Genomic DNA, 22,720 nt, shown 5'->3' with positions numbered 1-22,720 from the left:
TAGCTATTAAAAATACAGTGTAGAATATCAAGCGTCCTTCAGAATATAAGGACACAGAAAAATAAACAATAAAACACTTCAAACCAATCGCGAGAGCTCAATATATCTCTGACAAGTCATTTGTCCAATTAGAAGAGGACTAACTGAGAAAATCCTGACCAACCGCTATCGCTCATGTGTTGTTGACAAACTGCTCAGCCAATCACGATACAAGAAACGTCAACTTCATTTATATAAGTGAAAAGGGGGCTTGTCTTCAACAAGGCAGTCGATTGTGTTCGTAAACGGGACTACATTTCGCATTCTGTTGTTGTTTTCTTACAAATTTGGACGCATTTTAAGGCTTTTTCGTCGCTTGCTATTTTACCGTCCGCTTGATCGGTCGCTTGGACAACGGCGACTTGATCCCCGGCGACAATCGAGCTTTTATTTCGTTTTTTAGTGCAATTAGGTCGAAAGGGATGCTGCTGCAGACGGACCCCGATGTGCGTAAACAATCACTCGATGTAATCTCTTCGCATTTAATCGGAAAGAGTAGTTTTTCTATAAACCAACATTGCCTCAGAGTGACGCATTCTCGACCGAGTGTTTGTCAAAAATGGTCCAACGCGCATTAAGTGTTCGATTGTAAACGCCGTGACAGAAAAAAGGAAGGACGACTGAAAATCACAACAATAAGCGATAAGCTTAGTGCTAACATTAGCTCGGGAGTGAGCGGATCGAGCATAAATAAAGACCGAGAAGACTCGAAGACGATCTGAGCGACTTTTGGGGGACATTTAATCGTCTTTGGCATCGAGGAGTATCGATTTGGTAAGTCATTTTTAAGCAGGAAGACTATGGGGAAGAGGAAGACGGTGGGGGAGGGGCTGGAAGAAAATGGCGGTTGTTGTCAAACATGTCCTCAAGATGGCGGTGCAATCACTCTTCCTCCTAATATGTAAACAAGATGTTACACGCCCACTTTTTTCGAGGAAAACACACATTTCTTGCTTTTACTTGGTGCGTTTTTTTGTCTAAATTTGATATTCAGGTATTAAGATAAATTGACTGCTTTTATTTGTTTGGAATTATTATTATTTTGTATAAGTCTAAAGAGTTTGTGCTGTTCTACAGTTAGCAGGTTTGGGTTTTTACTACATTATGTATAAATGTTAATTTTTATCTTTACAGAGCAATGAAGTTGCTGGAAAATTCGAGTTTTGAGGCCCTTAGCTCACGTTTGTGTGCTGAAACAGGAGAATCTCGCATCCTTGGAAGGTTAGTTATCATTTAGGTTAAAAATAAAACATTGTAAAGTCTTGGAAATATTAATTTGTCTTAAATGTTATTTAAAGGTCCTGAAAAAAATATGAAAATACAGTACAATTGAAGAGAGAAATTGTGTATACTTACTATAAGTAGTCATATCTGAAATTGAACATAAATACTGGAAAATATCAATTGTACTAGAAAAATAATTGTAAACCAATCCCAAATAAATATTACTTAATTAAGGGAAGAAAATGCTATTTGTTTCAGAAAACATGCACAAAAATGGCCCTTAATTAGCATTTTAACATTGCAAAATAGCTATTTTGAGTCTATTTGTTGACATGACTGTTAAATGGGGCCACTAGAGCAAGTCGGAGCCTTCTGTTACCCCACTGATAACTTACCTCTAAAATTAGAAAACCACTAGCTGTCATGCCAAGTGCGTGTTTACGTTGCTAGCTACACTCATTTGCGTGTTTGGCTTACATAACAAGTTTCTCAAACGGCCCATGGTTACAATTACAGAGCACATTTGCATTTGGACCCTCAAGGGCAATGGAAAAGGAACACAATCACACACACTGTTGCTATTTGAGAGCATCTACGTGCTTAAATGTGTTGCACGGCAAAGCTTGTTGACATTTAAACGGCTTAAGACGATTAACGAGTTCACAAAACGATCGCGTGGCCTGAAAATGTATTTATTTTGAATCCTGACCCCTAAGGAAATGCATTTTCTTGTTATTTTTTTTACAAGGTTAACAATGTTGTTCGGAAATAGTTGCGTTTAAGTCGGTGTCGAGTTTCGGAAATATCTCACTCTTGCATAATAGATAGGCGCGTCTTTTTGCATGGGAGTTAAAGCAAGGTCATTTGAGGAAATGTATAAGCAACCATAAATGACAGTAGTTTCAGCCAATATGTTCAATGCTAATAACTTTATTGACATTGACAGTACTTTGAATGTCAATGAGTTCATCAATATTTGCTGACATGGTTTTGTATTGCCAGGATCGAGAGCTACTCGTGCAAAATGGCGGGCGACGACAAGCATATGTTCAAGCAGTTTTGCCAGGAAGGCCAACCTCATGTGCTGGAGGCGCTTTCTCCTCCGCAGTCGGCCGCCGCTAGCCCCGACTGGTGGGTTTCCCGGTAGCTAAAGCCATACTATCCTGCCAAAAAAAACTAACAATCCATCTCCCCTTAGGCTAGCAAAGAGCGCCGAAGACGGCGAGAGCCCGCTGAGTGACAAGTGTTGCAGGAAGACTATCTTCTACCTGATCACCACACTCAACGAGTCCTTCAGGCCTGACTACGATTTCAGCACCGCTCGGGCGCATGAGTTCAGCCGTGAGCCAAGTCTCAATTGGGTCAGTACTGGCAACTCATATGCCTCGTTTTTGGCCTTTTTTGGAGTTCAATTTGAATCCAGCAACAGTCAAAAAGAGCTTAGTTGACTCCCATTTGGACTCTTAGGTTGCCAATGCGGTCGACAGCAGTTTATTCTCCGCCGTGGGTGAAGGCTTCAACTCGCTCGGACCAGAGCTGTGGAACGCCATCGACCAGGAGATCAACCTGCAGGCTTGTGACATCTACAGGTAACAAAAACTACACACTCTATCCTCCAAAAACATTTTTTTCAACCTTTTCAACCTTCCACTTGCAGCTACAACCCTGACCTAGACTCTGATCCTTTTGGAGAAGAAGGAAGCTTATGGTCCTTCAACTACTTCTTCTACAACAAGAAGCTGAAGAGGATCGTCTTCCTCACCTGCCGCTATGTCAGGTAACCTCCTCCCTCCCTCAACCTAAGCTCCGCCCACTCACTCACCTTTCCACCCCCCCACCTGGCAGCGTCCTGAGCGGCTATGGCGGAGACGGCCTGAATAACGACGAGCTGGACATGGAGTTAGACGACGAGGACGACGAGCTAGACGGCTTTGCTGAGGACAGGTGAGCTAGCTTTACATTAGCTTAGCAGAATTTTAACATCAGGCTATTTTTTTGTCTACAGGTGTCCCCGTGCTGTCTGTGTTTGAGACGTCCTCGGCAAGAATTTAATTTTTCTAGATCTAAACGCATGTTTTAGCCTTTTTTTGTAAGATACAAAAAAAATCGAGAAGAGTTACTGGTTTTCTCTCAAAACAAAAGCTCCTTCCATTTCTTTTAAATGTTGTCAAGTCACGTTTTCCTTTTCTGTGTTCCAAATATTCCTGTTTTTCTACATTGTTGTGTCACTTCCAGGCAAGCTATATATATACTTAACTACATGCGTATTGATTTTTCTCGTGCTATAATATATGCTGATGTTAATAAATAACTTTTTTGTGAGTGTGATTGGCCCCTTTTCCTTTTTTGACTTTTAAATCTAGAATATTTTTTTAGTCGGAATAGCTTGAATAAAACAATATAATATGGCTCAAAAATATTTAATCATATAAATGCAACAAGACGCCTTATCGCTGCTAGATGCGATAAAATGGTGGTTTAAGGCTTGAGTCAAGTTTTGGTGGCTAACTAGGTAGGTTATGGCCCAATACTGTAGCACCCTCTTTTTCTATACACAACCGCATACTTGCATTCACACATGAGCACCATTTAGCACAAATTTCATAAAAATAAAGAGTAACATCATTCTCCGGGAAGTTCAGTGTCGCCTTAAATTTCATGTTTTCATGCAATTTGACAAGTATTTTTCACTGATGTTGACTTTGGAATGAAAAGGGATTTCTTCATTTTGTTCTCTCAAATATGTTATGATAGAGTATTAAGGCCACACACAAAAATATAAATCATTATGAATGTATTATATGTGTGGTAGTCTTTTATGATGGATAATAATAGTTATGTGTTGTAATATGCGAAAAAAATAGTTGCATTACCAAAAAAAAGTTAAAGGTTAGAATGCTATGATGAAAAATACAAAAAATTAAGAAAGTCCAATTATAATGTTTGTCATACCAATACATAATTTTATAAAGAAGTTATTAAATGTTATATGCAAATTTGTGCAATAACACAAGCCAATAGTCACATTATGTAATATGGTGAACTTAATTGGCTATGTTTTCCTCATAGTACTACAACTTTTTACTTTATATGTGCTTTATTATACTATTATTTGTAATAATATGACTTTTCCATATTTTTCTGGCCTTAACACACTGTCATAAACAAAAAAAAAAGTGCAGGCAACATGAAATTTATGGCGTTCAAATACAATACCAAACTTTGTTGTAGTGTCTTCTAGTCTGAGAGCAATCTGCTTCCATACGATTTAAAATACTGTCATTAAAAAGTCGCTTGTCTTTGTTCAAGAGAGGAAACAAAAAAAAGGAATAAGAAATGAAAATAAAGCCCAAGCCCATTTTTTTTGCTTGCGGTGCCAAACCCACCAACCACGTCATAGCTTATTGTGTAACCAACAAAAAAAAGTCTGGATGTGCAACGCAGTCATTAAAGAAAAAAAATCCCTCATATTTTTGTCTCTGAACACGTCAGCGGAGATGGAAACAAAAAACAAAAAAAAGAAGGGTTTAAAAAGGACGTCCATGTCGTCTTTGAGAAGTCATAATAATAATCCATTAGAATAAAAAAATGGAAACACCTCAAGGTCCTGCTATCTGAGTCCGGCTCGTGATGTCATCCACTCCAGTCCTTGACACAAGCTGCAACAAAAAGGGATTGTTATGGTTACATTTTTATTTATTTTTGTTAAAGTCTGAAATAGTTAGTAAGTGAGAGAGACATACCCTTCGCCGGTGAGGGCACAGCAGGACTGAATGTGCCACGGGTGATCTTTGATGGTGCTCAGCGTCATGTTTTTGGAGATTTCGGCAGCAGACATGCAGTCTTTCATGTCCTGCTTGTTGGCGAAGATCAGTACGGCTGCTTTGCGTAGGTCCTGAAATGGTGGAAGAGCAGAGTGACCGAGTGTTTTTGTACAAGAGTAGCATTTTGAAGGCCGTTTTTTTCTCTTTCTTCTATCTCTGTTGGTGCCAATGACAAATGCTGTCAATCATGCTTCTGCTGTGAATTCAAATGAGTTTAGCATTACAGTAACAAACAGATGTTTATTTAGTGGTAAGGATTTGCAACCAATTTGGGGGGAAAAAGGGAGGAAAAGTAGGATAGTAAAAGTTCGAGAATTACAACTAAAAGTAGTAGAATCAGAAGTAGTAGACGTATAGCTAACTGTATGTATAATGTATATATGTCTATATGTGTATATATGTGTGTATACGTGTATGTATATGTGTATACATGTGTAGAAGTGTAGAGATATGTATGTGTATACGTGTATGTATATGTGTATACATGTGTATATGTGTAGAGATATGTATGTGTATACGTGTATGTATATGTGTATACATGTGTATATGTGTAGAGATATGTATGTGTATACGTGTATGTATATGTGTATACATGTGTATATGTGTAGATATGTACGTGTATACGTGTATATATGTGTATGTGTATATGTGTAGATATATGTATGTGCATATGCATGTGTGTATGTGTATATATATGTATATGTGTATATATGCATGTGTGTATGTGTATATACATGTATATATGTGTATATATGCATGTGTATATATATGTATGTGTATATATATGTATATATGTGTATATATGCATGTGTATGTGTATATATATGTGTATGTGTGTATATATCTCTATATACATACATGTGTAAAGGAGGAATTAATAGTAATAGATGAAGTTGATAGAAGGATAAGAAAAGCAGAAGAAAAAGTAAAATACCTCGTGAGCTAGCATCCTGTAGAGTTCCTCTTTGGAGATGACAAGGCGCTCTCGGTCAGTGCTGTCCACCACCAAAATGACAAACTGCACACAAAGTAATTGCAAATTACTTCAGAAATATATTTTTTTTAAAAATAGGACAATATTGACTCACTCTAAATAGTTGTCAATTCATTTGGCAATTAGTTACTGTAATTGATTGAAAGAGTGGATAGGTTGCAGTCGACTGTTTGTCTGCAAAGCCCTTTTGGACTTTTGTACAAGCGGTCCACCATTGTGTTGTGTGAGAAGCCTTTCAAGGGCATCCTTCTGTCCCCTGACGCGGCCCCTTTGTGAACGCTTGACCTTTGAACCCAGCGCCGGCAACCAGCTGCCGTTTTGCCCTTTGGACAAACACGCCATCTGCCCCGACGCGTACCTCTGTGTTGGAGTAGTATGTGTTCCAGGAGGACCGGAGTGAATCCTGGCCACCGATGTCCCACATGAGGAAGTGCGTGTTCTTCACCACGATCTCCTCCACGTTGCTGCCGATGGTGGGCGACGTGTGGACTACCTCGTTCATCAGGCTGAACAAAGAATTTGCGTCATTTTTCCGCGTGTCATTTGATTAGAGTGGGAAGTGTCTTACAATTGGTAGAGGATGGTGGTCTTGCCAGCATTGTCCAAGCCGACTATGATCACCTTGTGCTCTGTTTTTTGACGACAAAAGTGCATACCGAGAATTGAGAAGTCACTTTAGCTCAAAAATGTGAAACTAAAATTTGAAAAAAATACATACATTCTCCAACCTCTAAATAAAAACCATTTAATTTAGTCTAAAGCAATTAAGCCATTAGTCACTCAGGTATGAATAAACGATGACGTCACGGACTGAGCTATTAAATCAACTATTCATCCAACATAACAATACATTTAAAAACATGAAAAATCTTGTGTTTTGACAAATACTTTTAGATTTTGTTGGTTACTAGTGTTATAAAACCCCGCACTTAACGAAAACACTAAAAATTAAAGAAAAACGCCGTCTTGGCACAAAGCTAACGACAAACATTTAGTGAAAAAAATAAGACAGACTTTTCTTACCTTGGTTACAGAAGAAGCTCCACAGTTTAGCAAAAATAAGGCCCATTGTTTGGAGAGGTAAAAAATAAGACGTTTATATTCGTCCCTTCTTTGTTTTTTATTTACATTCGTCTGTCGGTTCCGAGCTAAAAGTCCACACTGTGGCTAAGCTAAGCTACGAAAGGCGACTTTCTCCCACGCGTCCCTGGAGGCATGGAAAAAATGTATCCGGCTGCGCGTAAACAAAACAGAGTTCTTACGGAGCGTCCCGGCGTCGAAAGAGTTGCTTTATATGCGGAAATTTGGATACCTTTCACCGTTCCAAAACAGACTGCCCCCACTTCTTCAACTGGGCCGGCTGAAAGAAAACAAGCCACATATTTAGCAATTTACTGCGGACGTCATCACGCCACGACGCAGACGGGTTTCCTAAATGTATTTGAATGAATTTAAAAATGCAGTTTTACAAAGAATGTATGTATGTAATGTATTTAACCCTTTAAAAACCAAATTATTTAGGTTATTTTAGTTTTTAAATTGTGCAAGAGCGTGAAGGTTGACGAACATTTTAGGTACGTCACGTGGGCGGAAATACCCCAACCAAAATATGGTGGCGCATTGTGCGTTCTTGCCATAAAAGGGGACATTTAACTTATTGGAAAGACATTTTGCATGATCATTCACCTTTGCATATAATGTCATTGTTTACAGTTAAACATTCAATCTTCGTACAATGTCTTGACTTATGGTTTTCAAGCTAAAATTGCGACAAAAACAGACTAAATGTCTGTCTTTCCGAGGATTTCGCTAAGGCCGGAAGTAACCCAGTACCTCAAGGGGGCATTTTTAAACAGTGAGGTATGCTTTTCTTTTTAAAGTATTATTATTTTTTTTATAATAAGAGAAAAACATTATTATTCGTCTGGAGTATTGTTTGTGTGCATAAACATTAGTATTTATTTATAAAATCATTCAAGTTTGGTAAAAGTACAAACATGCCCTGTTTAATACGTGACATTTTTTTCAATTGGTTGCCAGGTGTTGGCATCCATTGGCAAAGAAGAAGCTGAACATAATTTCCAGACACTTCTTACCTGCCTCTCGCATCCTCCATCTTCCACTTGTGTCCGGGCAAATGTCCATCTGTCTTCATTGGACGAGATCCGAGTAAAACTAGGCAAGGAGCTGAAAAAGGTAAGATAAATTTTTTTTAAAAAAACATTAAAAAGTGATTAAAAATTCTTTGACATTTGACTAGCAACTAAGTGGATGGAAAGACGAAGAATTGGAGATTGTGACTCATCCCGCACTTCCAGATGTGCTGCTCATCCCTGTAGTCGGTCCCCGGTAGGTTATTATCATGTATTTTTATCATTTTTTATTCTAAAGTGACTAAATGTTGTTTTGCAGATGTGTACAGAAGCTGAATTCTGAAGTCGTGGTTGGCGCACAATGTGGCAACGCAGTACTGAGGGGTGCCAATGTGTTTGCCCCTGGAATAGTTGCATGCCCAAAGTGTAAGTAGGGTTAAAGTTTTTAAAAAAATCCAAAATGGGAATATGTATTGATTTAAAAAGTTTTTTTTTGGCAGTCATGAAAGCTGGTGACATGGTCTCAGTGTACTCCGACGTGGAAGGAAAGTGTACCCGTGGAGCATTTAACTTCCAAGGGATGACGACGTTTGTGGGTAACGGAGTGGCTGAAAAGAGCCGTGCGGAGCTTTTTGGTGCCGGAGAAACTGTCAGGTAGTTGAAATCATGTTTGAAATTGCAAATTTTGGAGGTATAAAGTTCCCTATTTTTGTATTTTAGAGGCGTGGGTGTACGCATGACGGAGCCACTTTACTGGAGTCCTTCTTTTGATGGGGTTTTACCACACTTGGCTTTTTTACAGGTAAGACTAATTGAAAAATGAGTTCAAAATTTCACTTTTAATCAATTTGTCGCTTCTATTAGAACCTTCCCTCCGTGGTGGTGGGCCACGTTTTAGGCCCTCGTCCAGGAGAGCGTATCCTGGACATGTGCGCAGCCCCGGGTGGTAAAACATGTCATATCGCCGCCCTGATGGGGGATCAGGTACACTGCAATATGTCGTCGTCTACTATTTCCGTCTGATAACTTTAATTTATTATTATTTTTTGTCATCAGGGGGAAGTTGTAGCTCTGGACAAAATCCGAAACAAGACCCAGCTCATTCGTGAGAACGCTAAAATATTAAAGTTGCATAGTGTCAAGACATTTTGCTTTAACAGCGCTAATGTGGTGAGCGATGACGTCAGCCATGACACGAGAGGTGATGTGATTGTTTTGCATCCGCTACTGTCAGTCAAAGAAAAGGATAAAGTACTCACGGAATGTTTCTTTTTTGCTCTCCAGAGCCGCCTTTTCCTCCTGAGAGCTTCGACCGCGTCCTGCTGGATGCGCCATGCAGCGGACTGGGTCAGAGGCCAAACATGGCGAGTACTTGGACTGTGAAGGAGGTCTCCTCCTATGCTCCACTGCAAAGAAGCCTCTTCCATGCCGTACGTAGAAGCAATTCCACTTTTCTCCACTGGAGGGCAGCGCGGTCTATCCCTAGTTATTGTGATAGTCGATTAAATACAGATTATTTGGGGAATTAGCAGAGTAATCATATCAGATTTATAAATCAAGGGGTTATTACAACTATAGTTTTTTTAGAATAAAATTGTTAGAAAATATAAAAAGATTTACTAGACAATATAATTAAAAATAAAATTTAGTTTTCCCTTTTTTGTGTATACTACAGTATATAAATTAAATAATAGTATAAATAAAATACTATATAAAATAAATCACTGGATTAAATAGTACCTTGTTTTATAATTAAAATATTTAAAAAATGTAAATAAATATATCCAAAATTTACTGTTCTAATGCAATTATTTTTTCATTAAAATTATATTTAAGATTAAGATGTTTAGTTAGAAAATGTCTCTCATAACTATTACTTATCCAAATATGTATCCAATAATTATCAATTCATGATGCTATTGTCATTGTTAGCTCTAGTAACAACATAAACAAACTAGTGACAGCATGTGAATGATCATTTTGTAATTAATTTCCCAATTTCTAACCATAGGCGGTGCGCGCCTTGAAGCGCGGTGGCGTTTTGGTGTACAGCACATGCACGGTGACGTTGTCCGAGAACGAGGAACAGGTCGCCTGGGCCTTACGCACCTTCCCCGACCTCACTCTGCAACCTCAAGTAAGAAGAAGAAGAAAAATAGCAACATTTTAGATCATTCCATTCATTCTTTGGCATATTTCAGGAACCCCGCCTGGGCAGTGATGGCCTCCCTGGTGCGGGGCTAACCCCAGAGCATCTCCACCTCCTTCAGAGATTCCGACCTGAGTTAAACTGGGATGCCACCGCCCACATCCCGCTCGCCAAACGGGCTAACGTCGACACCATCGGATTTTTCATCGCCAAGTTCCAGAAAAACTGACTGGCCGTGACTCTGATGTTACGCCACTAGGGGGAGATGTCAGCAGGAGGACGGGGATAGACGTCAAACCCGTGACTGGTCCCTCACAGGATTGAACGTCTATTGCTGGAAATGTCAGCGAGAGGCAAACATTCTTTACAAAAATGCATCTGTGGGAGAAATTAGGGCCGTTTGCGTAGACACTCTATTTTGGACTTTGCAGGTGACGTTGCCTTGACGACGGTCCCGGGAGCCTACCTCAATTTTTCAGGAGAGCGACGAGAAGAAGAAACTATTTATAGATGTGGCAGCCAGGCTGTTCTCAAGACGCGAGGAAACTATTCTAAGAGCTGTTGAATAAACTGTCAAAAACCTGCATTGCAATTTAGGAATTTTCTGTGTTATTATTATACATATTATATTATATCATTATATATAAGGGTGGGCAAAGTATGGTATGGTATAATTTTCCATATATGAAGTAACATACTGTAAGGCGCAATTAAGTATTAAATTTTCTCCAAAATAGACAGTGCGCCTTACAATGTGGTGCGCCTTGTATATGGGAAAAAAATAAGTCGTGAAAATACGGTATTCTAATCTTGTAAATTTTGCCATAAATATTCTTATTTCCAAATCAAACAAAACTTTGCCCACCTTTGATTTAACTCTTCGACCAACTTAGTTTTTTCCACCAAATCTATAAAAATGTCGACTCTCTCCTGCAAATCTGAAAGAAAAATAAACATGTTGACATGAACCAAAATAAGTGGTCCTTTTTCCTTTCATTTTTTTATCAAATCTGCATATTTGTGAACATTCATGCACATCCATGAGGATCTCTGCATAGATACACACGTGGACGTAGCGTGGATATCAAAAGTCTACACACCCCATGTTGAGATGTCAATCACATTGAGCGTTAATTTAACTCGTCAAGCTGCCGTTCATCCGAATCCATTGGAACTTGGACATCTGTCATCATCGGCGAGTTAAGGACGATCCCAAAATTTTCAGTAGATTTGTGTAAGTGTGTCATGTCTATGTCGTAGAGACGCCGCCATTAAAAACTGGGAGGAAGTGGTCATAAATAGGAAGCTGTGGTTTGGAAGGTGAAGCAGCACGACTTAAAAAAAAAATCAAGTCTATTGGGGGATATAGGAGTCTCGGGTCCAATCTCCTGCCTCACTCCTTTTTGGGGGGTCTCGGTCATAATGGCGATGGTCCCTTGTCACCCTCTGCTGTTGTTGTTGTTGATGGTGATGATGATGAGAGCGCTGTTTATTACGTTCATTATGGTCCTGTTCGCGTTCTTTAGAGCGATGGTGATGGTGGTGATGATGCCGGTTGTGATCTCGGTGAACCTGGTGGTCCTCCAAGTCGGGTTGTTGTAGCTCCTCCTCTTCTAGTTCTTCTTCCTCTTCTTCGTCTTCGTCTCGTGGTCGCCGCTGATGGAGGAGTAGTTGAGTGTGGGGTTCGGCGTCCTTGCCTTCGGAGTCCAACGTCTCCTGCCTGGGGAGCCCTCGGGTCCGGTTATGGTGGTGATGGTGGTGGTGCCGGTGCCTGTGGTGGTGGTTGTGCTGTTCCGTCCTGGCGGAGGAGGAGGAGCGTTGTGGGGGCGGGCCTCCTCGGCGGGAGGAGTCGGTGGCGGCGGGGCATTCATCGTGGTCCGCCTCCTGGTCGCCGTTTGCTTCCTCGCCGTCCGCCTGGTCACGTTTCGGGTGGCGGTCCTCTCGGGAGAGCTTTCTTTCTTCTGTAGATTTGTCTGTTCGAGGTTCTGCGCCGGCGCTCTGATGTGGAATAGTACAAAGTATGAGGATTGTATTATTTATTTATACTAGCAAGTCTGATGATATCACAAAGTGCTTCTCATGAAATATAGATATGATGATAAATAAAGATAGTAATAGAGTGAAAATGTTGTGATTTGACTGCAACGTATCAAAATTTGGAGAAGAGCTTATTGTGAAAAATGAAACACACCAAAATATTTTAACTTAGTTCATTACCTGCACGCCGGAGGACGAGGGCAGGACGGCAGCGGTGGCGGTAGCGATGGCGGCCGGCATTTTGGTCGCCAACGGCTCCGGCGCCTCACAGCTATTCGGATGGGTGCTCTTCCAATAAGCTTCCAGATAGTCGGCCATGTGCTCGCAGGCGTCCTCTAGTTGGTTTTCATCCAAGATGATGTCAAACATCTCCTAAGGAACAAAATTTTGATTTATCTTGAGAACAACAAACAAGACAACAAAATGTAACTACTTACCGGCGGACACTGTGCTAGCTTGTCAGCTGCCACCATTTGGACGTTAAGGTGTTTGGCCTGAGACTTGCCCCTGGACTTGATGAGTCTCTGGAGCACCTGAACGCAGCATGAACGTCATCCAATCTGCGTTCGAACCATCGGCGCTCACAACTCACCTTGGCAGAGGTGATTTTAACATAGACGATGATGGGGGCTAGCGACGTCTTGCCCAGCTGCGACGGGTGGTTGATGGTGTCGGCGTCCAGGATGACCAGCTGTAGCGTCCGTGCCAGCTCGAAGATGCGTTCCCTCTCTCTTTGGACTTCGGCTAAAAAAAGGGGCGTGTGCTTTAATATACTGTATTTTGCGCACTATAACAAATACCTTTGGTCAACGCTAATTTATTTCCTATATAAGGCGCAGTGGAATCATGATAAGACGTAGTAGTAGTAGTAGTACTGTGTAGTAGTAGTACTTTGAAGTAGTAGTAGTACTATGTAGTACTTTGTAGTAGTAGTACTTTGTAGTAGTAGTACTTTGTAGTAGTAGTACTTTGTAGTAGTAGTACTTTGTAGTAGTACTTTGTAGTAGTAGTACTTTGTAGTAGTAGTACTTTGTAGTAGTAGTACTTTGTAGTAGTAGTACTTTGTAGTAGAAGTACTTTGTAGTTGTAGTACTTTGTAGTAGTAGTACTTTGTAGTAGTAGTACTCTGTAGTACTTTGTAGTAGTAGTACTCTGTAGTACTTTGTAGTAGTAGTAGTAGTAGTACTTTGTAGTAGTAGTACTTTGTAGTAGTAGTACTCTGTAGTACTTTGTAGTAGTAGTACTCTGTAGTACTTTGTAGTAGTAGTAGTAGTAGTACTTTGTAGTAGTAGTACTTTGTAGTAGTAGTACTTTGTAGTAGTAGTACTTTGTAATAGTAGTACTTTGTAGTAGTAGTACTTTGTAGTAGTAGTACTTTGTAATAGTAGTACTTTGTAGTAGTAGTACTTTGTAGTAGTAGTACTTTGTAATAGTAGTACTTTGTAGTAGTAGTAGTAGCAGTACTTTGTAGTAGTAGCAATACTTTGTAGTAGCAGCAGTACTTTGTAGTAGCAGCAGTACTTTGTAGCAGCAGTACTTTGTAGCAGCAGTAGTTTGTAGTAGTAGTTTGTAGTAGTAGTAGTAGTTTGTAGTAGTAGTAGTAGTTTGTAGTAGTAGTAGTAGTTTGTAGTAGTAGTAGTAGTAGTTTGTAGTAGTAGTAGTAGTTTGTAGTAGTAGTAGTAGTTTGTAGTAGTAGTTTGTAGTAGTAGTAGTTTGTAGTAGTAGTAGTTTGTAGTAGTAGTTTGTAGTAGTAGTAGTAGTTTGTAGTAGTAGTAGTAGTTTGTAGTAGTAGTAGTAGTAGTAGTAGTAGTAGTAGTAGTTTGTAGTAGTAGTAGTAGTTTGTAGTAGTAGTTTGTAGTAGTAGTAGTAGTAGTTTGTAGTAGTCGTAGTAGTTTGTAGTAGTAGTAGTAGTAGTAGTAGTAGTAGTAGTTTGTAGTAGTAGTAGTAGTTTGTAGTAGTAGTAGTAGTTTGTAGTAGTAGTAGTAGTTTGTAGTAGTAGTAGCAGTTTCTAGTAATAGTAGTTTGTAGTAGTAGTAGTTTGTAGGAGTAGTAGTTTGTAGTAGTAGTAGTAGTTTGGAGTAGTATTAGTATTAGGATTAGTATTAGCACAATGACAATTGTTAAAGTGTATACATTCTTGATCAAATGCACACTTACCCAAATTGGAGCGCGTATTGGAGCGCTCGATAATAGCGTGCTTGCTCGGGTGGTTCAAAACCGAGCGCTTGGCCAGCGAAATATCCGCCGTCACCCGTGTGATGGATATCCTGCAATACAAAACGTGACAATAAATATTTATTAACTAGCATAACTCGTGTTATCTATACGTTATGTGCTGTATTTGGTTAGTAAAAGATGATGTTTTTCATGTATATTTGTGAAGGCTCATGTTTGAAGGCCGAGGAGTCGACGTTAAAAAAGCGGAATGGTGCTGGGCCTGAAAGAAGTGCACTATGGCCTATTAAGGGCATGCCTATTTAAAGCAGACACACACTCGCTAACTTGTTACTCGGTCCCTAGGGTGAATGGAGAAGGGGGGAGAAATGGGATGGGATGGCGGTCTAGGAATGAGGAAGGAAGCGGGATGAGAACTTACCGTCCTTCGAATCGGTGCTTCAGAAAGTCAAACAGGGCTTTTTGCATCATGTCGGTCACCTGGAAGTCAGAAAAATACAAATGGAGATTTGAAGTGTTTTGTGGGCCAGAAGAGTCAAAATTAGTTTTGTCACATGGTTATTTTATTCTAGAAGTGAATTGGGTGAATTGTAGATTAAATGATTGTATTTTATAGGACCTGATTTTTAGATTTTTTGTTTTAGTAACCCCAAAAAAATGTTGGAAAATAGTCATCACTATTTCTCATTTCTTGAAGGTTAAATAATTGTATTTTATAGTTGCCAATCTTTATATTTTTAGTTCTAGTACCCCAAAAAAGGTGGAAAATTGTCATCACTATCTCTCAAAGATTACATGATTGTATTTTATAGTTCCCAATCTTTATAGTTTTAGTTATAGTACCCTAAAAAAAGCCCAAAAACTTATCATCAGAATTCCTAATTTATTTCCAATACACATTCTTCCCAACATTTTAAATACAATACAATACAATACATTTTACGTGAATAACAAAAATAGCTTCATCTTCATCAAAATATCAGATTCTAAAAAGTCTATTTTAATGAATAAATTGTCTGTCATGTTCCATCTTTCCCTGAAGACTGAAAACAAGCAAACAAAAATAATTTTGCTTTTCACTCACCTCATAGCCCTTCAACGAAGGTCCCACCAGAACCACAGGCCGCATAGAAGGCACAACATCATATGGGGGAACGTGTTCCGTCTTCAAAAAAAAAGCATAATAAGAATTAAACATAGTAAAACGTACTTGACCGGGCAGCACATTTCCACCCAAAGATGAGCCAAGCGGGAGGAGAAACCACGACGTTGCACCACTTACCGACTTTTGCTTCTGTTTGGCTGCAAAAAAAGGTAAGCAAAAAAGAGAGGAAAGTGTTCAGAAAAAGGAAAAAAAAAAGCAGATGTGCGCGCACATGCTAGCTAGCGATGCCGTGGGCCAAGAACGGAAAGGAGCGGACCGAAGGAAAAGCGCCGCGGGTCCGTTTTACCTTCTTAAAAAAGGGCATTCGTTTGTCTTTAGCTAAAGCGCACGCGACATTGTTGGCGGTGCCGCATCGAGGAGAGCGCAGGATGACCGCTGGCTCATTGTCGTCTGTGTCTAAGCCTGCCGTGTCTAAGTCATTGGCTGAATTATATGAGGGAGGAGGAGAAGAAAGTTAGTTCTGCTACTCACCGGAGGAAGGAGGCGTGGATTTTCGAGAGTTGGAAACTACTTCACCTAAACTCGAGCAGGAGTTGGCGCCCAATTTGCTGGAGGAAGAGAAAAAAAAATGGAAAGAAAAGATCAGGGAAGGAATTGAATGCCTTAAATTTGCCTTGATGGTATTTTTTTGTTCTAAAAAATTGTGCAGTTGATCTGATATTTTTATCATCATTTTTGTTGACAGTTGTCGTATTATTCTGGATATTTTTGTCCACCTGTAATAGTGCTAGTTAGTTTTCATGTCGTATTTATGTAGTATTTTCATCCAATTGGTATATTTTTAATAGATTCTCATGACATATTATAATAATATGAAACCAAAACAACAAACCTTTAGTAGTACCTAGTACTCTACTCTACTCTACTCTACTCTACTCTACTCTACTCTACTCTACTCTACTCTACTCTACTCTACTCTACTCTACTCTACTCTACTCTACTCTACTCTACTCTACTCTACTCTACTCTACTCTACTCTACTCTACTCTACTCTACTCTACTCTACTCTACTCTACTCTACTCTACTCTACTCTACTCTACTCTACTCTACTCTACTCTACTCTACTCTACTCTACTCTACTCTACTCTACTCTACTCTACTCTACTCTACTCTACTCTACTCCAACACATACAATCCATTTACTTATTGTAGATCTTCGAAATGTCACATAAAGTAACCTAACAAAACGTATCAATTTGATTTAAAAAACAAATACATAATAAAATGACTTACCTGGAATGAAACTTCCCCTGTTTGGCCCTCTGCTCTTGTAGTAGTCGAGTATTTTCCAGCTTGACCGGACTGGGAATGAAACCGATATCGCAGCCTTCTTTGACCAGTCGCCCTATCCACCAGTCGTTGTTAAATTTCTACAACAAATCAAAAATAGACTGTCAAGTGGACATTTTGGAAAACCACGAAGGTGCTCACCTCTTTGACATGGAGAAAGTCTTTAGCCTCAAAGGCCAACGCCATCCCGGGCACGGGGACATCGTCGTCGTGACTGGGGCTGTAGTTGACGTTGGTTCGGACGGCAAACGCCACGGGTTTCGTCTGTGGAGAGGACGCTGTCATTGAAAACTTTGGCCAACCTAAAGTTAGAGCCAAAATGGCAGCCATGAAAATGAAAAACACACCTTTGCCTTGTCCAGTTGTGCCTGAGCCTGTCTTTCTGCCTCTCTGCGAACTGCCTCTTTGTCCTCCTCCAGAGACACATCCGAGTCGGATGGACGGCTGGTGTAGGAATCGGCCGAACCCTTCGGAAAAAAACAACAAGAAAATACATTTTAGTACTTTTTGTGATGATTCTAATAATGAGAAAAACCCTCAAAACAACCAGTCAAATTGTACACATGAAATCATTCGTAAACAACAACAAAAATACATTGACATCTTTAAAAAAACACAACAAAAACCCACTTAAATCAACCCTTAAAATAGTACTCGACAAAATGGAAGTTTCCGCTCTGCTGCACATATCGCATCCCCATACATATTTAAAAAAAATGCTTGAAAGCCATAAAAAAAAACCAAGCCGGAATTCAATGTTATGGCCACACGCGGGCGCCGTATTTGACTAATTTGCGTGCAAATGAGGTGACAGGTGTTTGAAGCGCGTTTTGGCTAATGTTCACCCGTGGTGGTGTCCCCCCAGCCCGCCCCATTGCCACTTGGCCACTTTTCATTCATCTCACTGCAGCAGCAGCGCGGCACGCTGCTGCCGTCTGAGTTAAAAATAGCTCGCCTCATTAGAATTACCCATCCGTCGCCTGCACGCCGCGGCCCATCGCGCCCCCCGTCTACGTTACCTGATTGAGGGGATGACGCCGTTGCGGTGATTGCGCAATGATAGTCGGATTTGAGCAACAACAACAACAAAAAACCCAAACAAACAAAAGCAGGATGCCGAATGTCAACATGTCGCTAAGCTAATTTTCCATTGTTAGCTTTCACTAGAGCACTTGATATGATTAAAATATGACGAGTTATAAATCCATATTGGCATTTTAAGGCAATATTCTAAAAGAGATATTACAACAGGGTGCGCGGTGGATGAGTGGTTAGCGCAGGGGGGCTCGCAGTGGGAAGATCGGGGTTCAAATCCAGGTTGGTCCACCTGTGTGGAGTTTGTGTGGGGTTTTTTTTCTGGGTATTCCAGTTTCCTCCCACATTCCATAGACATGCATGGTAGGCGAATTGGACACTTTAAATTTCCCCTGATTACTTTGTGTCATTGTGCGCTGTTATTGGCTGGAAAGAAATTCAGGGTGTCCCCCAGAGTCTGCTGGGATAGGCTCCAGCACCCTCAGCGACCCTAGTAAAGATGAAAATGAGAAATGAGATGTTATAACAGTCAATTTGTTGCTTATTTTGGCATCAATCACAAATTTTTCATATAATATTGAGAAATTGAGTATAGAACATAACTAACCTAAAAAATGTCACAAAAAAACCCAAAAAATCAACAATAACCTCCAAACCAAGAAGAAGCCTCCCTAAAAATCAACAGTAAAAAATCCAAAGTGTCCACTAAGTCCCCTAAAATGACAACAAAGTGGCTCAAAATGAATGACCTACCCACTATTGACAACAACAATGGCGTCAAGTTTTGCAACCAACAAGTTTCCCATCCCGACGTCCACTTACGTAGACATCGGAGCTCTTGACACGACCCCCCTTGGCTCTTTTCAGCAGACGGACCCAGGTGGCCTTCATCGGCCAAGCCGCTCCTTGGCGATCTCCTATCTCCGCTCAACTTCCCACCCGCTCCGCCACAGGTAGCGAGAACATTGGCGACCGCTCCCTTCCGACGTAGACGCGATGGACTTTTTGCCGCAGCTCCGACGAGCGGCGGCGGTGGCGGGGTCTGACGAGGGATCCGCAGGAGCCGGCCGCCCCGCTCATGGCGGCCGGCGCTTTTCCCCCCCAAACGGCGGCGGTGGTTGGCGACTCAGTGGCGCATCCCGCTGAATCGTCCCTTTTTTTGTGAATGACGACTGGACGCAAACTCCGGCCACCTCTCTGCGTTTGTCCCAATCTGGCTTGTGCTATTTCAGTGATTCTGATGCTCTGTCTCTGTCTCCCCCCTCCTTCTCCATCTCCTCCCCCTCTTCTTCCTCCTCCTCCTGCTTCCCCGTCACTCCCCCATTTTTTTCCCTCGGTTACCCCCCAACATCGCATCCATCTGCCGGCATGGCGGGACTCTCTCATCCGTCAGGCTTACCATCGCAAGTAATAGTTGGACATGACAGCATGTGCGCATTGACGTTCACGTCTTAATGGTATTGGCAAGGTCAGAAACGCCATTATCTAAAGCACAGGTGTCAAAGTGGTGGCCCGGGGGCCACATCTGGCCCGCTGCATTATTTTGTGTGGCCCGGGAAAGTTAATCATGAGTGCCAATCTTCTGTTTTAGGATCAAATTAAAATGAAGAGTATAGATGTATATTAAATTTCCTAATTTCCCCCTTTTTAAATCATTAATTGTCATTTTTTAATCATTTTTTACTGTGTTTTTAGTTCAAAAATCATTTTGTAAAATGTAAAAATATATTTTAAAAAAACTAACAAACATTGTTTTACATCTATAAAAAACTGAACATTCAGGGCTTTTAATCCATTTATAAAAACTAAAAAGTCCAATATTAATGAATTTCAAGCACTATAAATAATACATTCTGGACTATAAGAACTTTCTAATTATAGGTATAGTGGTTTATATCATAAATATGGTTATATGCTTCATCCAAACTTTGTTTAAAAGGGAGAATCATTTATGGCAAGACAGCGCAAATCCACAGAGGAGGAAGAAGCGTAATTAGCCTGTTAATTAAAACGTCGCCATCTACATTCAGGAATAGACCAAGTTAGACTAACTGAGATTGGTTACTAAAAATGTACTCTGCCAATGACGCATGAAGGGTCGCGGGGTTAACCGGTATGGGAGCCCTAGCTGGGTGAGGAACTCGGAAATGTTGTTTTTTCTGCCCAATTTTCTATCAGGAAGGACATATGACAATAAAAGCATTCAATTCAATAACTAGAAAATATGGAGTGAGCAAGTACAATAAGAAATAGTACAATTTGGATGGTAAAAAAAATACAAATCGATCATGGTTACTGAAGCGCTATATCGTTTTGTGTATTTTTAAAAGGTAAAATTCGGGAAACTACAGAAATTACTATGTATTTTTTTTGTGAATTAAAGAACGCTTAGAATTTGTGTTCTGTTCTGACTACCAATACAACACGCTAGCTAGCTAGCTAACTAACGTTTTTCAGTCTCGCTAAAGTCATAGACTTGTTTACCTAACTAATAATTCGTTATCAAATAAGCAAACATCGTGTGAACCCTCCCAAGAAAACAAGACATTTAAAGAAGCCTCCAAAAGTAAATGAGTCTTGGCCAGTGTCAGAAAAGATGGAGTGGCAAAAAAAAGGCAAGGTGACACTGACGTGGGGGGCTATGAAAAAGTGTTTACCCAGCATTCCCAGTGCCAGCGCATTAGGTAAGTGCAACGTCCCATCCCCTTGATGGACTCGCTGGCTGTCAATCATACGGCTACGGGACAAAGAATGGAGGCTGGGAATTGTATAGTATAAGCTTATTATTTTACACAAAAGCGATCTATTTCAAAAATACAGTTTGACACAGAGAAAGAATTATTATTCGTAGATGAGAGTAGATGGGAAGGGGATATCACTAGTGACCAATCCCTGAAGACTGAATGGCGTCATGTGTTGGTTTAGCATTTTTGCTATCTAGCAATGTTATTGTTTGGCTAGTTTGTTTACCTGCTCGGTCGCCCATGACGATTGCATCTAAGAGCCAATCAAAATGGTTAGTGGAACTCATCCAACTCGGGTGTCAAAGTATCACGGGGTTTAATTAATGATAAGCTATCATTACAGTATGTGTGAATAAGCCATTTAGTGAGAATACAAGGTGGATGTCTACCTGTCACGATTGAATTTGAGTCAGGGGCATTTAATCATCAATGGAAAACACGATTTTCAAGTCAGATATTCTCCTAAAACTCAGCATTTATAAGAGTTAAACCTTCTGATTCTGAGAAGATGAAGCATGACACAGCAAATCTTTACAAAGTTCACAAATACCTTAAAAAAACTAGCTTGGGAATAGTCAAACTTGTTGAGTCTTTTACTAAACAAACTGAATTTCCTGACCAAGGAAGTCATAAAACCTCATATCCAACAGCCCTAAAAACGTGCTCTAAAAACCTCAATTCCAAGTCCAGAAAACCCCCAAAAAAGCGCGTAAAGAACTTTCAAAAACTCACCGAATCGGACTCCTCACTAGCCGAGTGAAACATTTCTGCCGGGAGAAAAAAAAACTAAAAAATCTCCTCAGCCGCTTCCCATCGTTACTGCGTAGTGAGAAATTCTTGAGTAGTTCAACTTGTCTAACTCCCCCAACCCCAAAAAAACTTTCAGACTTAAGCGTCCCTTTTGGTCCTGAGTTGGCCTACTTTCGAGTCTCGGCAAAAGTACGAGCGTCTTTCCCACGCTGGGAGTACGTCTACTCCTTGGGCTGGACCGCCAGAGTCCACAAGCCCCCGAAAAACAAGCCCCCCGCCCCCTTTCCTCCCCCAAACGTCTGTCCCTCCCACATCACGGAAGATCTCGGCCTGAAAATTCCACAAAAGCAGCTGCAGCCGTTTTGTGTGATTTGTGTAGTTAAAACCACTTCCACTTTGACTAGTATTTTTTGGGGGGGACATACTACTCACTAAAATACTACACAGAACCCTTTTTGGTTGGTATCTCGATCTAAACTGTCCCAAATCGAGAACTAGATCAAAAATGTGGGATCAGCATTCACATACCTGTCAACTGGTACGTTCTCGCCGTAATTGGTACAACTGAAAGCCCATTTTTATATTGGTACGCTGTACACATGAAAATGGTACGCTAAACGGTGATTTTGAGAAAAAAAAATAAATTAAGGCACTTTCTAGCCATTTTTCACCATCCGCCATTGTTTCTTCCCGGAAACGCATGTCTGCCAAGTGATATATGTACCGGCGCCTCTGATTGGCTAAAAAAAAAAGATCATGATAAACATTTCGTTTTGTAACACTTTCACCATGTGATTTCCGTTTCCTGTTCCCTTGTTTATGTTTACTTTCATTTGATCAGCTGTTTCTGGTCTGTTTACAAGTCAAGAATGTTCGTGATTTTTTACAAAAAAGTAAAGTGGTAAGATTTTCCATGTATTTATACATATATGTAAGGGCGAAAACAAAATTTGGTAAGATCACAAATGGTTCGAGGTTGACAGGTATGCATTCAAATGTCATCCAAAACTACAAACTACAAATCTAAAAGCCAGATTTGTATTATAAGAGAGTTGTTTGGTAGGCGGTCAAGGCTAAATCCTGGATTATATTGGGTTTGATCAGGGTTAACCCCGCCCCCCCTCACCCCCCCACGAGGATTAGAGGTCGCGGAGCGTGCGCTCGGCACGTGTCGAAGCAAAGTGTAGTCGGCGCCAGACA

At 40.5% G+C, this 22,720-nt stretch overlaps 4 protein-coding genes across 4 annotated transcripts; 2 read left to right on the top strand and 2 right to left on the bottom strand.

The window, feature by feature from the left end:
• The first annotated feature begins 250 nt into the window (after nt 1-250).
• On the top strand, nt 251-3,591 carry LOC144209859 (repressor of RNA polymerase III transcription MAF1 homolog). Its single transcript, XM_077736414.1, has 7 exons — nt 251-813; nt 1,174-1,260; nt 2,266-2,394; nt 2,462-2,624; nt 2,731-2,852; nt 2,921-3,040; nt 3,109-3,591. Exons 2-7 carry the CDS (start codon nt 1,178-1,180, stop codon nt 3,209-3,211), a joined length of 720 nt encoding a protein of 239 aa, XP_077592540.1. The 5' UTR covers nt 251-813; nt 1,174-1,177; the 3' UTR covers nt 3,212-3,591.
• A 76-nt stretch (nt 3,592-3,667) lies between these two features.
• On the bottom strand, nt 3,668-10,752 carry LOC144209862 (ADP-ribosylation factor-like protein 5B). The gene is made up of 9 exons (XM_077736417.1): nt 10,181-10,752; nt 9,434-9,656; nt 8,178-8,268; nt 7,105-7,441; nt 6,650-6,710; nt 6,440-6,587; nt 6,022-6,105; nt 5,007-5,158; nt 3,668-4,922 (listed from the first exon to the last, which is right to left on the bottom strand). Exons 4-9 carry the CDS (start codon nt 7,148-7,150, stop codon nt 4,874-4,876), a joined length of 540 nt encoding a protein of 179 aa, XP_077592543.1. The 5' UTR covers nt 7,151-7,441; nt 8,178-8,268; nt 9,434-9,656; nt 10,181-10,752; the 3' UTR covers nt 3,668-4,873.
• On the top strand, nt 7,674-10,903 carry nsun6 (NOP2/Sun RNA methyltransferase 6). Its single transcript, XM_077736421.1, has 11 exons — nt 7,674-7,941; nt 8,122-8,277; nt 8,342-8,430; nt 8,494-8,600; nt 8,675-8,828; nt 8,895-8,976; nt 9,039-9,158; nt 9,231-9,375; nt 9,459-9,604; nt 10,186-10,311; nt 10,376-10,903. Exons 1-11 carry the CDS (start codon nt 7,867-7,869, stop codon nt 10,550-10,552), a joined length of 1,377 nt encoding a protein of 458 aa, XP_077592547.1. The 5' UTR covers nt 7,674-7,866; the 3' UTR covers nt 10,553-10,903.
• A 394-nt stretch (nt 10,904-11,297) lies between these two features.
• Nucleotides 11,298-19,282, bottom strand: cacnb2a (calcium channel, voltage-dependent, beta 2a). The gene is made up of 13 exons (XM_077736420.1): nt 18,849-19,282; nt 17,339-17,458; nt 17,133-17,255; nt 16,935-17,071; nt 16,172-16,248; nt 15,987-16,123; nt 15,620-15,700; nt 14,957-15,015; nt 14,518-14,627; nt 12,953-13,104; nt 12,798-12,893; nt 12,541-12,732; nt 11,298-12,261 (listed from the first exon to the last, which is right to left on the bottom strand). Exons 1-13 carry the CDS (start codon nt 18,915-18,917, stop codon nt 11,677-11,679), a joined length of 1,938 nt encoding a protein of 645 aa, XP_077592546.1. The 5' UTR covers nt 18,918-19,282; the 3' UTR covers nt 11,298-11,676.
• Between the last annotated feature and the right edge of the window lie 3,438 nt (nt 19,283-22,720).

This window comes from Stigmatopora nigra, chromosome 16 (genome assembly GCF_051989575.1).
Source record: "Stigmatopora nigra isolate UIUO_SnigA chromosome 16, RoL_Snig_1.1, whole genome shotgun sequence".
Classification (NCBI taxonomy): Eukaryota; Metazoa; Chordata; class Actinopteri; order Syngnathiformes; family Syngnathidae; genus Stigmatopora; species Stigmatopora nigra.
The sequence above is the reverse complement of the archived record's forward strand: the minus strand, read 5'-3'. Positions and strand labels throughout refer to the sequence as shown.